An 18,201-nucleotide genomic window follows, 5' to 3' on the forward strand; every position below is an offset into this window, starting at 1 on the left:
GAAGGAATAGGAAGAAGACCCCCTTTAGTTAAGAGAATTGCATTTCCCAGCTCTTTAACTTTATACATGTGATCTAAAATTTGCTCGTTTGGTACTGTCACTAAAAATAACATTCTATTTTGTATCTGTTTATTGTGAGGTGAGAAAACATTCTGGGACACCATACATTTCTTTAGCAACTAGAAATCCTGCAAGAGGAAGCAGAAATATCAAAATTTTAAAAATTCACACTTTCATCAGCATTGGCCCCACACATCAGAAGGGGAAACTGCAACGGTGTTTTCCTCTTTTCCTATACCTCAGATGCCAACTACTTCCAATGTGTGTAAGCTACCCTGAAAGGCTGTGCTGTGCCTCAGTTGTTGAAAGCTCCAGTTTATACAGTGAGACTGTAGGTCCCACACCCTGCACAGAAGTCCAAGTGGAGGTTTATGTCCAAAGGGACAAGTGGCCTTTTTTTCCCAGTGTGCTTCTACAAACATAAAGATCATAAACTTCTTATCTCTTGCATTCAGGCCTTCTCAGCTATTCTGAAGACAATAGTTCATCCCTCCACAAGTTGCATTGTATCTGTGTGAGGCACCATGGCTCTCAGAAGTCAGAGTGAAACCCCGGCTGCTTTGAGGGACTTACCTATCCCCAGACTAGAGATAATTTCAAGGTCTTGAAAGCTACTGGCTTCTAGTATTGCTTGTGGCAGCTTCAGGGTGAATGGCAGCAAATCCCTGTAAGAAGAGACACAATGAAATACCAACAAATGAATAAATTCCACAATTGCTAGGAACTCCAGATTTTACTGTTGGTTTTAGTGATTGAATTGGCTCACAGTTTCAGCCTTGTTCTGCAAAGTCCTGAATGTTGTTAAAGGAAGATCTCACAGCATGAAAGGCATTGTACATACTGTGCCAGGCTGGGTGGCTCTGATTTCACAAGAGATCACCAGCTCCGGTGGCAATGCTTCATGCCCTGCCACTGGCTTAGTCACTGCATCTTGGCTTCCTCCTCCTCAAAAAGCAGGAATGCCTCTCACCTCAAGGGAGGTCACAAGGGCTGAAAGACCTTCCCATGAAAAGTGAGGTGCTGCAAAAGGCAATTACTGTAATGAGAAAAGCCATTCTTTTTGGTGTGGAGGGGATTTGCAGATCTTTTTCTTTCCTTTACCCTTCTCTCCCCACTCTGCATCCTCTTTTAAAAATCAGTGTAACTGTAAGGCACGGGACATGGCAAGACACAGTGGGGTTAGGGAAGGAAGACCCTTCCTGGGTGAAGTGACAGACAACGATGAAGTGCTGCATGACACTGAGAAAACACATATATCCTTTATTCTCCGCTCTCAGACATCTGATTGCTTGGTTTCTGGAAAGATGCTGTATTTTTACTGAAAAAAAAAGATGCAGTTTCTCAGAGGACGTTAGTTGGGTTTCACACGCTAAGTCTCAAATAATTTAATGGAGCTCTTGGGCTGGCAGCAAACTGTTCAGCTTTGCCTCTTGCCCAATGACAATTTGCTAAACCTGCTCCTACCTCAATTCCTGTTCTAACAAGGACTAGAAAAGCCAGTAATAACAGTCCCTAAAAGGTAGCAAGGAATGGTGCAGGGTCATTTTACACATTAAAAAGTTTTAACAAAATGTTCTGCAAGCTGTAGGGAATTATTTTAGAAAAAGCTGCACTTGTGAGTGGTGGTCTCTGCTACAGAAACGCACACCCCAAAAATGCGCGTGACTGCAGACCTAGGGAGGACCCAGCTGTTGACAGGTGAATGCAGGGGGACCGGTTTTGCCCTTATTAACAGATACGGATCTTACTGATGTACTGTGTACTCCATGGGTTCTCTGTGCACCACTGAGCACTCTGTTGTCACATTGTTTGACATAAACTAATGTGATCCTAGGATTATTTTTTTTTTCATGGCACATATCAGGTTTAAAAGAGGAAGAGGGTCCATGGACCTTCTGCTTTCTTTCTTTGTTATTGTTATATGCACAAGTAGTTTCCTTCTATTTTTTCTCTTAGTAGAAAAATACATCTAAAAATCAGGAAATATTAAGACATTACTGTAATAGAAAAAATCTGGTTTTATTTACGGGGCAGCAGCTTGCAGACAAGCCACCAAGTCACCTGTTACCTACAGGTATTATTTTTGTGATCTAAGGTAATCTAGCCAGGCCAAACTTTCTTTTGAGGATAGCCTGTCACCCCTGATAAGCTGTTTCCAACTATTTATAGATGGTTATTTACTACAGGCCTTAGAAGAGGCCTCTCCACTCACCATCACAGAGAGCTCCTACAAGCTGGCAGCAAAAGGTAGGTCAGTGCCTAAGCAGCCTTTTTATTACCTGCTTCTCTCAGAAAATTATTCCCTATTTACCGTGTCTTTAGACAGCAACATGAGGAATCACATAAACCATCTGAATGTGTGTTTGACACTCAGAAGTAACATCTATAGCAGGAACTAACACAAAAGCTTTTCTTTCTTTCTGGGACTCTTTATTAAGCCATGATCCTTTCTACAGGAAAGCAGAAGTGAGCAGATTTTCCTTCCCACCAGCCATTTAACTAGAAATGCCCAATTCTTGTTTGCATTTGGGCTCTTCTTTGCTCCTTTGGTAAAACAGAAATCTTTATATGTGGCCAGGGGTCAATTTATGCCCATTCTATAGGATCCCTACACATCTAGATGGCTAAATGTCTTTTCATTGATGGGGGTGGGACAGAGTGCGGTCACTTGCATGCGGGTAGGAGTCCTCGCCCAGCAGCGCTGAACTCAGCTGGCTGCAGAAGCAGCCCCCAAAATAGTGCAGATATTACTGGCTGGGTAACCTGTAGCATGCTGTATCATACCATAGATAGATCGTTCCTACTATGTCACCTAACCAGGTCACTAACACGACTGCCTTGTAAACACATGCTGAATCTGCTTTCCCCTCTTAAGTGGAAGAACTACTTTTAAGAGTCACCTAAGTTTATATAAAGGAGGTCAAAAGTTTACATCCAACTAAAAATCAGGCCTGCTGCGCAGGAATGGGGTAAGTAAGTTGTGGAGGTATTGCTGCAGCGTGCTTGCCACAAGCGCACAGATTAAAGGAGACTGCAGACACGCAGGTTTAATTACACAGAGGGACTCATCAGCTGCTGATCAAACCTTGCTGTAATGAAAATGACCTTACAGGTCTTTCCCATCTCTGTGCCCACTGCATTTGGTATTTCTGTGCTAAGCAAGCAACTAAGGTTTGTTATTTATTGCTTTATTTTATTTTTAAATTTTGGCTAAAACCCAGAAATTGTTTCAGGACTACTCTCCTTGACAGATTCCCTGTAGGTGACTAAGTGCTCCAAGTCTCCCACAGGGAACAATCCACTAGCAGGTTTGCAAAGTCACTGCCAGGTGTGTGTGGATGCTTAAAGGTGCTTTTAATAAGAGATGGTTAATCCAGGAACTTTTTTCCTCCCTGCCCGGCTAGTCCCAGTTCTGTGCCTCCGTCCTGTGTGGGGGCAGCCCTACAGACAAAGCTTCTAGCTTTCGGGACAGCTGTGGTTATGGTGTGCCTAGCCAGAAACAGGATGATCTGGCCCCATTGTAGATACTAGCATCTGAAATACCTCCTGATCTGGCAGGTTAGAGGAAACTGGAGGAAACAGTTGGCGTTGTGTTGTGACTGGATACTGGGAAAAGGAAGTCCAGAAGGGAGAGCAAAGTGACCTCTCCATGGAAGCGATGAATCCAACTCACCTACTGACGCAGTAGAAGGCAACCAGTTTGAAGATATCCTCAAACACAAGGACAGATCCTTCCAGGTACAGGACTGATGAAAACCAAAAAAGACAGTCAGCAACTCCTTTCTTTGAGCTATATGGTAAAAAAAAGCCAGTAGGTTTGGCTCACACATGTTGTATTCTATGATTATCCAGTATTTGCATGGAGTAACATGAAGAAGCATAAAGAACTGGCTTCAGATGGCCAAATGCAACAAGATTCTTCAGGGAAAGACTAGAGAAGAAGTGTCTTAGCCTGGCTTTCTGAATGGTTAGCTCGAGATATCAGAGCGTTGTGACAGTAAGAGAAACGATAGGAAGAAAAAAAAAACAGGTCACAGCCAAAGGGCTCATTACAAGCCCATCTATCTCTAAGGATGTGCAGATCTGCAATACACATGAGGCTAACCTTGTGACTAGAATCATGCTGGAATCTGGTTTGGTCTGGATGGACAAAGTGCTTTGAAGCAAACAAAAAATAGAAATTACTGTTTCATTATGATGTGTGTGGGCTCTGACCTGGGTCACGCCGGCAGTGTGAGCACAGCTTATTTCTATCTCCCCTGTCCTCTTCCTCCCATTTTGTTATACAGTGAGAGCACTTTCCTTTAAATGGCAAAATACAATCTACACCACATTGTGGAGTTCTTCAAGATGACCTTCTTTATAACAGCATGCTGTGGCATTGCGTAGCCCAAATCTCACAGGTTATTATAGAGCTTTTGACTGCTGAGCTAGAAAAAACTCATAGGCTGGTGGAGAAAATTTCACGTTGACCAATAACCCAAGGCAAAGAGAAAGAGATGGATCTGCAAGAGAGAAGAGTCCGTCTTTGTTTCAGCTTTGTAGTCTCACAAATTGTGCCTGTATGTACACAACACAACATCACAGAGATTACCAAGTTTAAGAAAATCTGCAGTGGTTTCTTAAAAATGCCTGCCTACTGATGGTAGAGAGCTGGAGCGCCAGAGCTGCGCCATTCCTGCCACAGGAGCATGGCAGGAGTCCTTGGGGAGCAGCACCAGCTCACACCCTCATTGCGGTGCCCACAGCCACTCCACATCTTCCTTTGCTTTCTTTTCTAGGCCACAGTGCAGAGCTGTGGACACGAAGCTCAGCTGTCGTGATTCAGTTTGCTCGGTCTGCCACGATTCACGGCCCTGTGAAATGTCTCCAGCTCCTCGCCCTGCCTGCCTGGTTATTAGTTCCCTCACAAAGCAGGGCCTCCAGCACCTGCAGGAGGGAGACGTCCGCCTGGCTCTCCTCTCCTTCGGCACTGGGCAGTGGCTCTTGTTCTCCAGCCAGCAGAGAATCCCACTGGAAGGAAGTGCTCAAGCTTTTCTCTTGTTCAGCTTCACAGTTCATTCCCCAGACAAGGCATTTCCTCCTTTTACTTCTCCCTTTGTCCCAGCCCAGGCCTGCAGGTTGCTATTTTGGGTTCAATATACCAAAGTAGGCACTTTTTTAAAGAGGCAAAGGCTGTGTAATTCTCTGAAGTCATTCCTAACACCAGTTTATGTTGGATCAGCATGAACAGATCAGATCAACCTCAGTATACGCAGTTTAAATGTGGAATTTAAAACATACTTTGAGCAAAACCGTCCCTTTCCCTTACTTTTCTCCCGCAACTGGAAAAATAAACGTTCAGCGAGTTTTTTCATTTTCCTTAGTAAGACTCATGTTTCAGTCAGGGATTTTCATTAAACATCTACCACGAACAATTTCTATAGTTGAAATCCATCTGCTTTGCAGCTCTGACACAGGAAACAAAAATAAAGACAAAGCGCAGTGCTGTTCCAGAGAATTAACCAAAACCCAAGAGTCTGAACTCGCTTGAATCTCCAGCAATTAAATAAAGCCCTTTGTGCACATGACAGTTTTAAGGACTGTTTTTCTGTGAAGAACCACATGTTCACTTTGGCATCCCGAGTTGCAGGTGTACGTAAAGAGAGCAGGCTGCACCTGTACATGTTTACAGACACGAGCAGATTGCTTGGATTGGGAGTAATGATTGTTTCTGTGCCAGGAAGCTCTGCCACTTGAGAGCCTGAATTTTAGACCAAGCCCCTCAGTGTCAGCAGTATCCATGTAGAAGTGCCTTGTCACCATACAGCTACTCCTCCTCCCATATATAGTTAAACAGCATAAACCACTACAAATCACCAGGAATTATATAGCTAAAGGAATTTAGGTACAAAAGCCACTGGAGCTTAAGGACAGGAGTTTTCAGCAGGTGGTGTATAGAAACTTGACTGTCCCTGGTCTGCTCTGAGAGGTCATAGGAGGTAGCAAAATCAAGCCTACTTGTCAGCAGGCTGGAATTCATCGTACAGAGACCCACAGCTCTGCTGGGACATTTTTGGCTGGCCTGCAAACAAGTAAGAACGGAAAAACACTTCTTTAAATGGATCATTACTTAAGGTGCTAGCGCCATCAGGACCAATACGCTGCCCACAATTTATTCTGAACAGTGACAGTGTCAAGAAGCCTGCGAAGGCTATTGCGGTCAGTTGGACCCGCTCCCAGCACAGCAGCCGTGGAGAAAGCCTTGGAATCTCCTGTGGGGAAGGTCTTCCTCGGAGGAAACTGTAACCTGTTTTTATCTAGACACCTGCTGACCGTCAGCAGCAGGCATCATTGATCAGCGGTTCTTCTGACCGCTTTGCTGTGGGGTGGCAGATGATGGGTTCAGTACAGGAATATCTCTTGTGGGAATGGCTGTCATTCCTTTGTGGAGACCATTAAGTGGATCCTGCTGCATGTTTCTGATTCTTGGAAAGAATAATGTAACTTGCAGAAAATAGAAGGTTTGTACAGCTCAAGGGGCTCTGCTGACTGTTGAGGACAAAGTATCTCTCCTCCAGTGCCCTCAAGGCACCCTGCACGGAGAAGGGAGTCAGGAAGAGGTGCTTTTCCCTGACTGTGGATGTGCTGCGGGTAGCTGGGGACGTTTCACTGACATGAGCACTGCTGCCCAGGGAGAGATCATGATGTTGCCGTTTATAGGAACTCATGACTTTTGCAAAAGCTCCGAGCAGACACTCTTCTGCCAGACTGCTGTAATCCTGCTGAAAACCGCAGAGACAAAATTCACCTTTCTTGAGCTCATGAAACTACACCCAGGGCACTCGAAGAGCAAGGAAATCTCTACGTCTCACCAGAACAGTGGCAGGATGTCAAGAATATGATCAAAAGCAACAGCAAAAACAGGCTGGGTTCTGTGAGCCAAACATATAGCCACAGCATATTGAGCTTTACCTGATATTTAAAAGCCCATAGGAAAAAGTCACTGTCAGTAAATAAAAGGGGAAATGTGTAGATCTGTGGGCAATGTTGAGCAATCTGAAACAAAGATATCAGAATTAATTGGAAATGGTTTTAGGAGTGATGGAAGCATTAGTAATACAAATTAGTGGTTCACTGTTGACCATAATGTTTTGTGTCCTTTGTGCAACTCAGTAAGTGAACAGGACATGGTCAGGTTATGAACTGCTGTAAATATTGATGATCGTCTCACCTTTCCCTTTACTACATCAACATGCTCTGAAGAGTGTCTTCTTTAGGCACTTGCTGCAATCTGTCTTCATGTTTCCTTTACTCTTTAGATCTCCCCATCATTTCTCCATCCAGATGCTGACGCTTTTGAGTCACACTGTCTCTGGGCATTCTGTCTTCCCTTCCTCTTTGATTTTTCCCTGCAGAATTGTGTTTGCTAGTCCTGTTGTTCTGGTCACATGGACAAACCACCCCAATTTCCATCTTCTGACTGCTTACATAGGCTCACGGGACCCAATTACTTCAGCTTCTTCTTTTCTAATGGCACTGTTAGTCCTATTAACTGTTTTTGATATCTGCATAATCCTTCAGAGACATCTGAATTCAAAGATATTAATTCCTTATCCTGCAGCACTTGTGTTGACAGAGGACTACTGAGAACACAACTATCCTCAGAAGTCCTGCTTGGACATGCTTGAGATGCCCTCTGGCAAACTGTGACATTTGTCATCATGGGAGTGATTCCACTTTTCTATTTCTGTTTTAAGATTTAAGATTAGAACTCCACAGTCTCATAACCAAACCTCTCGTCAATGTATCCCTTCTTTGACAAGCCTCTGGCTTGATACCATAGTTGCCATGACCTTGCTTGTACTGACCTTTACAGTAAGCAGCACTGGCCACCTTTGCTGCTGTTTTGCTACCCTCAGCCCTTTACTCGCTGTGAAGATGGGATCACTCCCAGGCAGAGGTTATCAGCTTTTCTACTTCCAGACGCTGACATTCCTAGCTGTTGCCTGGGCCAAGTTAGCAGTTTCCTGCCCCTGGGGAATGACCCCTGGGTATTGTAATAGAGGGCCTCAGTGACTGCCATAGCTGCCATGCTGAGGCTGTTGCGTTTGTCACGATACACTGCGCTGCTTGTGCCTGCTGTGCTTTACAAAGATGCGTGAGAGCGTGATGTAATTCCTTCAGGTTATTGCTTCAGTTCCCTGAACATGTGCAAATCTCCTTCTGGCCCCTTATTCATGCAGTAGGCTGGCGGTGGTATTAAGGCAAAGAGCTTTAGCTGGACAGAGGAAAATTTAGACTACATTGGTAGGAGTCCTTAGGGTGTTTATGGTGTCTTTCTGCAACAGCTCTGTTTGGTTGGAAGTTCCTAGTATCTGTCCCTGACATTATTTCTTGTATTACTTTTCGCTGACCTTCTGGATGGTATTGTATGGCCTTCAAATGCTGTGTTCTTGTAAAACATCGTCAGTGTTCATCTGTATTCTCTTCTCAAGGCCTTCTTATTTCTTCTGTAATCTGATGCCTCTGCTTCTTCCATCCGTTGTCTAAGCTGTAGTTTCCTTTTTTGGTTGCATAGTTCTAGACGGTCTTGGGCAACTCAGGTCTGTTTTATCTTTCTTGTCTTTCCTAGTGATTCTGTCAGTTGTTTCTATTTTTTCCCTTATGAAGGAAGGGCAGAAACTTCCCTGTTTTGGACTTCAGCCAGAGTCTTCTGTTCTGCAACCAACACAGAACATGCTTTCTCACAGGATTTCAATTTTATGGTTTCCTACAGAGTTTAATCTTTCTGGCCGTGATGAAAAAAACTCACTGCTGGTGGCAGTTCCTGGGAAATTGAAACTAATGAATTACAGAAGTGATAAAGCATTAATGAGCTCAGATCTTGAGTGTAAGAGAAATCTCTTTTTAAACTATGTTTTTCACAAAATACGATTGTATTGTGTAGAATGAAATTAATGCTGTTAAAGAAGATGCAAAACACAGGCTTTTGCACTCTTCTCAGGCTGGGATTGAGTGGGGGGGGGTACACTTGTCAGAGTGCTATGTTTCCTTGTGCACCATGTCCCCATCCTCGTGCTAAGAAAAAGGACCGTCCTCACATCTAACAGCCACAGGGGTCCTGGCGGCTCCACCATACTTTGGCTCATCTGCATTCACCCAAGCAGAGGGGCAGCACCTTGGTGTCCACTCAGATTTTATGCCTTTAGTTCAGCATAAACTCCTGCTGCTGCCTGGTCTCGGTGCTTCTGCTGCAGGATGCTTGAGCAGAAACGTGTTACGGTCATTTCGCTGCTCTGCTTCCTCCTTACTGCAATTAGTGTTTCGGCAGGGGTTGAGAGGGTGGCTGTCAAGGGTACTTCAAGCACAGCTAACCCAGCTAAAAGAAGTCTCACAGCTCCTCAGTGCTTTGCTTACAGGTATCCATGTGAACAGTCCTGGCAGACCCATGGGCACTGCCAGCCATTCCAGGGGTTAAGAGCAGAGCACAACCTGGAGAATGGCTGTTCAGTTTCAAAGCGCTTGCCTTCCTTGTCAGGTCCTCACCCTGCATCTCCTTTTCAGTGCTCAAATAAACACCTTAAAGTCTGTGGAAATTCCATACTTGGTTCGTACTGTGTCTTCAGCCAGAGGCTGGGGAGATCCAGGACTTCTTCCCAGGACCAGATGGCAATGTGATGTTTAGCTGGAGTTTTAGATGTAGCCACAGAGGATCTGTTTTCTTGCCCTCACACAGCAGGGATGAGGGGGAAAATGTGGCCTTTCTAAAATGTTGAGGGCTGAGAGGACTCCCAAGGGCACCAGGGCGAGTAGGGTGAGAGGTTGGATTGGTGTGGTCCCTGCTGTAAGCGGTTGAGAACTGTGGCATCATTGCTGAAGAAGTCACATTTTCACAGGTAATTCAGCATCCACCTGTACATTACAATGGCAGTACAAGATTTGTGCTGCCCAGCATGGTGATTCAAACTGTCAGGGCTCAGGGCTGTGGCTAACAAGACAAATTGAATATAGGTACTTGCAAGTTCCTCTCAGAAGGGAAATTTCTTGGGTAAAACTTTGTAAAGTAAATGAAGCTTTCAGATATATAAAGGGTCTCCCCTGTGCCTTGTGTAACAGAAAATGATGCTATGATTTGAAATTCTGGAGATTTAGGTCTCAGCAACAATTTCCAAGTTCTGTAGATAATCTTGAGAATCAATCCGTATGTGAAAAATACATGGTATCATACAAATGTATTTTATTAAGAATGATTTTTTTCCATTTACTTTGGAGAAAAGTTTATTTCTCTGGCTCTGAGGTACATCATGAAATACCATAGAGTTGAGATTAATCATATAGAAAAAGGAAGTTTTCTGAGCACTTTAAGGGAAGCCTTCTGGTACCCAGAACCGCGTTCTACATGAGCGACTTCCAGGAAGAAAGAGCAGACTTTCCAAAGGCGAGTGATAAAAGGGGCAAACCCCCTCTGAAAGGGCAAAGATCAACAGCGTGACAGAGGTCAATAAATGGAAAAAATGCTATTTCTGCTTCTGAGAGCTGCAATCCCACTTAGTTGCCAACCTGGTGGAAGAAAGTCTTCTGATTCCCACTCCTCTGAGTTAGATAGATTGCAGTTTCACTGATTTTGAGGGTTCTACTCGAAGGTCAAAGTATGAGGTCCTTACTGCCCCCATTTTACTTTGAGTATCTTATTTATGTCATTTACAAGTCTAAACTGTTGTTTATTAAGCTTTTTAAGATCTTCAGATAGCAAACACTGTCCAAGGGCAAAAATTATAATTTGTTCTGGTTTAGCCACTGAGACAAGGGCACTGGTTTACTGATTTAGAGTAGCTATTTTAAGACCAATAAGCTTTTTGAGTTATGTTCAAGGTACTAAGCAGAGTAGGGTAAGACAATATTATCCTAGAATAGCATGTGCAGACTCTAGCTCTGATTACACACAGATTTTGTGTTATGCCTCTTGGGAGTGAAAAATAAGGTAAAAAAAAAAAAAAGCCAAAATGAGGATTATCAAAGCTAACAAGACCCTGAGAGCTTCTTTCCAACAGACTTTCCCTGCAATCCTATTGGTTTAAAGCCTAAAGTAAAAATGAAAATGTTTGCAGAGAGAGAGAGAAGGCAACTCTTCAGGGTAAGAGTTTGAAAAAGAAAAGAAAAAAACCACCCGCTATAAGCAACCAGAATGTTTCCAAAACAACTTGTAAACCACACAGAAACCTGGCACTGTTACATCTTGAAAAAGCAGCTACAGAAGTGTCTTAAGCTCTAGAAGTGGTTTATGTTTTAAAAGCGTTATATCTTTCAAAATAAACAGTGTGTCAAAGCGATGTGGGACTCGGCTCAAATGAGCGGGACTTGCTGAGACTTTCTGCTTTCCTTGTGCATGCATGCATTTAGAAAAGAAATGATGAACTTACACAACAGGTTATAAAATATGTCCTCATATCATGCTTTACAATATTGCCCAAGCCCTCAGTTGCTGTTCTTGCCAAACCAAGACTCTGGGCTCCTTTTTCAGAGTAGTCTCCTGAGTGGGAACTCCTTGACGCTAACTCAATTTTCAGGGTTAATAATGATGGGAATAATGGAGAACTTGCCAGGCGGACTGACCTTGGGAACATGTCTAGGTTAGACATCCTTAGGGGACTAGAAATCATTCAGACTTGATCTCCAATCAAACCACAGATGGTAGACCAGACAATTATAATGTCTCCTGTGTCCTTATAACAACCCACGCAGAGGTAGCCTTTGGCCTTGCATTGCCTGTGGAGGCAGATGAGATCCAGCAGAAAGCAACAGCAGAACAACACTCCTTGAGCTGGAGTCTAGGGCTGGGGCAGAACTGCCCAGTTCTCCCACGCTATGAGGTGGACTTGCTTAATGGTAGATTTTTCATGCCAATGAGCTGCGTAGGTGATAACAGACATTTCTTGCTAATGAGAAACATGCATAAATAGGGGAAATTAGCCCAACCTAAGCTCTGGGTGATGCAGGCAGATTGTTATCTGTATCTAAGCGAGGGTAATTGGAAGATAACTAGGGTACCTCTATATCTTCAGAGCTGTCAGACACAACATCGGCAGCAACAGGAACTGCTTTAAAAGATAACATTTGTCAGTCTGCTTTCCTCAATGGCAAGGTGTCACCACACTGAACAGGAGCAATTTACTATGGGAAAACAGGATACTAGCCTGCATGCCCAGAGGCCTCCTTATATGCAATTAAACTGCTTAAAATTTGAAGCTTAAGGTTAACTACATATTCAGCTTTTCCAGCCTCCTCTGCTAAAAATACACAACCTTTTATTCATCAACTGGCTAATCCTTGAAAAAATTAGGCTTGGACAAGTTCTACTGCTGAAATGCATGATTTGCTTAGTTGAGATGGATTTAGGGAAATCAGCCATTTTTGGCAAGAGAAGGGAAGAGGGATCTTCTCTCCCAAGGGCTTTGATAACTCTGTTGTTATTTTTTCCAGCACATTTCTGCTTTTTTCAGGCCAGTCAGGCCCAGAGCTGACAACAGTTTCTTACTTTGCCTCAATCACACACTCCATCATGCAACAATAAAGGAAAACATTCCTCTGAAGTAAACTGGAAAAATTGGCTTCCCTCACAGTGCGGCAATGGAGTTGCCTGTGAGGGTATACAGAAAGCATACAAAAAAAGACTGAATAGAAGTGTTGGTAGCTCAGTGCTGAACAAAGTCAAGTGCTTGGCAGGCAAAGGGCATCTCTGCAGCCCGGTAAATACAATGCTGGTGAGGACCTGGGCTTGTTCAGGGCCGGTGGTGCATGGCTGGCCGAGCCCCTTCAGCAACTCGTGCCTCAGCAATCAGTCTACAAAATGGGTACAATGACACTGACTTAGTTGGGAAAATTCAACTGAATTCAACTTGGCAGAGAGAGGAAGGTGCTCCCCAGCATGCTGCCAGTGATGCTCTGCCTTGAGAGATTGGCTGCCACGGAGCAATTTGGCCGCAATTTTGCACCAGCCTTCCTGACAGTGCTTGCCTCCTAACTGCAGCTTCCTGTCCTTGCACTGTGGGGCAGCTCTGCTGGGCTCTTGCCTCCGTGGGCAGCCTCCTTTCGGCTTCACCCAGAGCATCTCAGAGACTCACAGTCATCCAGCACTACAGGATGTGACCCTGTCCTCAGCCTCCTACTGCCCATCTCCATTCTGTTCCCAGGCCTCTGTCCTCGGTCTGCCACCCACCCTCCCCGTAGTCAACAGCTGTCTCTCCACCTTTATGACTTTCTTCTCCTTTCCAGGCTTTATTTCACATAACACAGCAACATCGCAGCACCTCTTAAGATGCATTGCCCCACCACACCTTCCTGCTTTCACGTCCCCATGTCCGCACTGCTCACTCTTTCCCAGCCATAACCTATATGAGGGAGAGGAAGATGGGAACCAGAGGGGCATAAGAACATGGACACACACAGCCAGCAGATGAGAGATGGTGAGAGCGCTTCTCATAACAGCAGCATTAGCACAAAGTTACAGCCTGAACTCACCTAAAACCTGACTCCTGCCTCTCCTAGGAACAGTGCTCACACCCTTTTCCATCTACTTTATTCGTGTTCATGAGGCTGCAGTACCCCTACTACTTACTGGGACTACTGATGAATTTGCCTTCTATATATATTCAGTAACATCATATTTTATAGTAAATCTGAAGCTGAAGATGCTTAATGACCTTTCTGTCTGGCAGACAAGTCTCCAGGGTTGTTCATCAGGTGGTTGCCGTCTTTGCTTTAGGACTGAATAGCAGCATGGGGTATCAAAAAAAAAGACAAACAAACCAGACTTGATCTTTTCACTCTATAATGTCAGTTTAGCCTCTCATCTATTCAGAGGAAATTAGAGCTATAAATAGTCCTACTTTGCTTTTCATGTCTAAATTTACAGTATGAAGAATTCTTTCCAGTGTTGAAACCTGCACAGTTTCAACTCAAGGAGGCCAACAGTTTCAGTTAAAGTGACCATTTAAAAAAGAACTATGGTGCCGTTGCAGTGATGATAGCAGTAACCAAATAATGGGCCCTTCTGCATACCCTCTGATGAGCTTAAGGTTGTCTCCAGAGGTTTGACTTGGGAAGAATGAGATGTACAATTATTCCTTGGATTGGTCTACTCCAACTGAATCATAAAATAGAATAGAATCATAGAACCATTTAGATTGGTAAAGACCTTTAAGATCATCAAGTCCAACTGTTAACCTAGCAATTCCAAGTCCACCAGTAAACCATGTCCCCAAGCACCACATCTACACACCACCTCCAGGGATGGTGAATCAACCACTTCACTGGGCAGCCTCTTCCAGTGCTTGGCAACCCTTTCAGTGAAGAAATTTTTTCCTAATATCCAATCTAAACCTCCCCAGGACAACTTGAGGCCATTTCCTCTTGACCTGTCACACATTGCTTGGGAAAAGAGACTGACACCCACCTCCCTACAACCTCCTTTCACGTAGTTGTAGAGAGCAATAAGGTCTCCCCTCAGCCTTCTTTTCTCCAGGCTAAACAACCCTAGTTCCTTCAGCCACTCCTCATAAAACTTGTGCTCTAGACCCTTCACCAGCTTTGTTGCCATTCTTTGGACATGCTCTAACACCTCAATGTCTTTCTTGTAGTGAGGGGCTCAAATCTGAACACAGTATTTGAGGTGTGGCCTCACCAGTGCCAAGTACAAGCGGACAATCACTTCCCTAGTTCCTCCTGGCTGAAGTTGAAGTCCCCATTGAGAACCCGGGCTACTGATTGTGAGACTTCTAGCTGCTTATAGAATATTTCATCTGCCTCTTCATCCTGGTTGGATGGTCTATAACAGACTCCCACCATGATATCTGCCTTGTTGACCTTCCCCTTGATTCTTACCCATAAACACTTAATCCTATCATCACCATCATTAAGCTCTAGACAATCAAAACACTCCCTAACATACAGGGCTACCTCACCACCTCTACTTCCTTGTCTATCCCTTCTGAAGAGTTTATAGCCACTCATTGCAGCACTCCAGTTGTGCAAGTAATCCCACCATGTTTCCGCGATAGCAACTATATCATAGTCTCCCTCCTGCACAATGGCTTCCAGCTCCTCCTGTTTGTTGCCCATGCTGTGTGCATTGGTGCAGATGCACTTCAGTTGGGCTATTGATCCCACCATCTTTTGAGGGGGAGAAGCCCTAATTCCTACGTGACCATTCTCAGGTGCTTCCGTGGTTTCTAATACAACAGTAACCCTTGCATCTTTGCTGCTGCATGGATCTCTATCCCCTACCTCCACTGAGATGGCAGACTGAAGGACATTCCTAGCACATTGTCCCTCAAACATTGGCATGCTGGCCCCAGGTTTATCTCTAGCGAGCCTGGTTTTATCCCTTTATCCCTGTAAATCTTAGCAGTATTCTAAGTTCTCTGAGACCTGAGTCTTAGAGAATTGGAACTGCTCTTGCCACTCTTCTGAGACATCCCTTCTGAGAACCGCCATCTGCCCTGAGCTTGCCCACAGACTCAGTCTCACTGGCTGGTTCCCTCTCATGCATTCACTAAGGCTGGCAGGGACCCCAGGAGGTCTCTAGCCCAAACCCCTGCTCAAAGCAGGGTCAGTCAAGGTCAAACCAAGTTGCATAAGGCTTCATCCAGCCTTGTCTTAAAAAACTCCAGCGAAAATCTGCAAATGTTGCCTAAATAAATGGCTTAATCTTAGAAGTCAGTGTCATGAATACCAGCACATACTTCAATTCATTCACTTTACCTATGAAGTAAAAGATCCCACATTTCAGACCTCAGTCATCTTTTCCATCTGCATTCCAGTTCAGAAGGAATAAAAAATGAATGCAATTAGAATTAATTTTTTTTTTTAAATGGGAGATTGTCTTCCTATAGGTTGTTCTCCTGTATCATCTGTTTTCTGATTCTTTAGGAAATTTTGTTTGCATCTTCAGATTTTTCTCTGCATTTCTGAGGGTTGTTTCTCTTTCTGGAAAAAAAAAAAACACTTTAAAATTTCTGTCTATCTTCACTCTACTTCCTGATTCCAGCAGGCAGGGTGTTAGCAAAAAGACTTGCAAAACTGAGGAGGCTATTGCAAGAGCTGCCAACACTTCCAAAAAAATATTCGTGTCACAAAGGTCATCTGCACAACTGGCTACTCTCATTAAAGGGGCTAAGTTGTGAGCAGGCTGCAGTGACTGAGCTGTCCTCCCATTTTTTCCCATGACCTCATTTGTGCAATACTTCAGTGCAGCTCATGTGGGAAAATACTGCCTGACCATTCTGTGCCATGTTAGCAATGAGGACTTTGGTCTCTGAATTTGTTAATGCAGCCTCAGTAACATGTATTAAAGGAAATGTTAACAAAACAACACAGGGAAATCTGCCGTAATGGACCATATCTGGCCATAGCGGCCAGGGTACCAGCCAAGTGCAATAGGCAAGTCTATTACCAGCCCGTGAGGGTGCCTGAGCCAACTAAGAGCACCTACTGAGTTGTTTCTAGTCAATCTGCCTCATCTTCCCTTCCTCGTGCTCACTTGGTGAGTGCCCTCGCATAGCACTTGGACCTGCTGACCCATGCAGGGACACAGGGAGAAAATTGTATCCCTTGCATCTGAGCTCTGCCATCATGCCAGGCGTGCTCACGGTCCTCACCTCAGGCTGGCTGGGCTGTACCAGCTCAGGGCTTTCAGCAGCTTTGTTTAGAGCTAAGCCTGCAAAGGTGAATGAAGTCGATCCCCGTGTTACTCGAATGCCTCTCTGTAACCCTGCTGCTGCCCGATTACTGTTGTTTAATGACCATCTGTTACTGCTACAGGACACTCAAAATGACTGCATATGCCCTTTTTATGCTGTGCAAATGGCATTAGTCTATAATAAAAAACTTTTTTTCCCCCTTCATATGTGCTTGGGAAGGAAGAATGGAAATGTAGAAGTGGCTGAAGAAACTTGGTAATGATGGACAAAGTTGGCTTTGAGAGTTAAGCTTGCTTTCACAGCGTTAGACTGCACCTATTTGGGATTCTTAAAGCAAGAAAGTAGATTGTGAAATGGTAGCCCTCAAATAATCTCTTCCCTCTTCCAATTGATTTCACTCTTCCTAAAATCCAGTGTGCAAAGGAACACTCCTGCTCATCTAAATTGCTGTTTTGTCTCCCCAGCAAGGCCTGTCTGCCTGCTGCCGTTAGACCTGGTGTAACTCTTCTTTCTGTCCCGATGGAGAGAGCTCATTGGGTGGCGGATGTATAAAGTGGTCAAGTCCTCATGAATTTTCATGGCAAACAGATTTCCTTTGGTAAAAGTAGTTAGAGAATTAAGCATGCAGGTGAACTGCTACTGTGCATTTTACTTGAGTTGTGGTTTTCTCTTAAATCCCTACTGTCTGTCTCAAGCATTTTGTATCAGTCTCCAGACTGCACTTCCTGAGCTCAGTCTAACTCGAAGAAAGGCCAAATAAGGTGACCAGGGCAGGACACTGGATTTCTTTAACAACCTCCTTTTTGCTACCAGACTTGCAGCTTTGCAGCAATACTCAGTGATTGCTCTTAAACTGCTTTTGAGTGTAGTAATTGCCTGTATCTTTTCTGTCAAGGTATATTGTGGGTCCTTACCACAAGCCCATACCACATAACCTGAAGTACAGCTCCTGTCCATAAACTAGAAATTGAGTATAGTCTACCGTGTCCAATGGCACCGTGTCTCATCTTTCAAAGGTGGTATTAATAATGGTCCGAACATTTTTGTATTACTTGGGGATAATTTCTTTTGGCTTTCCTATTTGATTGTGTTAAGACTATTTCAAGTCTCTGTTATGTCCCAGCTTATTCAGTGTTTCATGTTTCTCTCCAGAGAAGTCAGGAGGGTCAGAGCAGGCAAAGTTTGAATTTAAATGTCAGAATTTTCCTGTAATAAATTCAATAACCACACTATAGACAAGGCTTCACTACAAACTTCTCCCTCATCTGTGCGCTTAATGATTTTGAGGGCTCAATTCAGCCTTGGCCCAGTGAGTTGGAAGAGATACTTCTGCTATGCCTGGTGGCAGATTGTCCCATGCAGGTATGGTTTAAGTAAGGAGCAAGGACAGCAACTCCACAATGTGGGGTCCTGTGAACAGCCTCAGGAAAATAAACCTCCAAGCGAGCAAAGCCCGCCACAG

General features: G+C 44.2%; 1 protein-coding gene across 2 annotated transcripts in view; it reads right to left on the bottom strand.

Moving 5' to 3' along the window:
- Window positions 1–18,201, bottom strand: part of RIN3 (Ras and Rab interactor 3) — a 70,862-nt gene that overhangs the window by 23,096 nt on the left and 29,565 nt on the right. For both annotated transcript variants that reach the window (XM_086748224.1, XM_086748223.1), the window contains exons 4-5: window positions 3,734–3,806; window positions 634–725 (exon numbers count right to left, since the gene is read on the bottom strand). In XM_086748224.1, the coding sequence (XP_086604350.1) occupies window positions 634–725; window positions 3,734–3,806 (165 nt within the window). The remainder of the gene's footprint in view (window positions 1–633; window positions 726–3,733; window positions 3,807–18,201) is intronic.

This window comes from Chlamydotis macqueenii, chromosome 5 (genome assembly GCF_036417535.1).
Source record: "Chlamydotis macqueenii isolate bChlMac1 chromosome 5, bChlMac1.mat, whole genome shotgun sequence".
In the NCBI taxonomy this organism is placed as follows: domain Eukaryota; kingdom Metazoa; phylum Chordata; class Aves; order Otidiformes; family Otididae; genus Chlamydotis; species Chlamydotis macqueenii.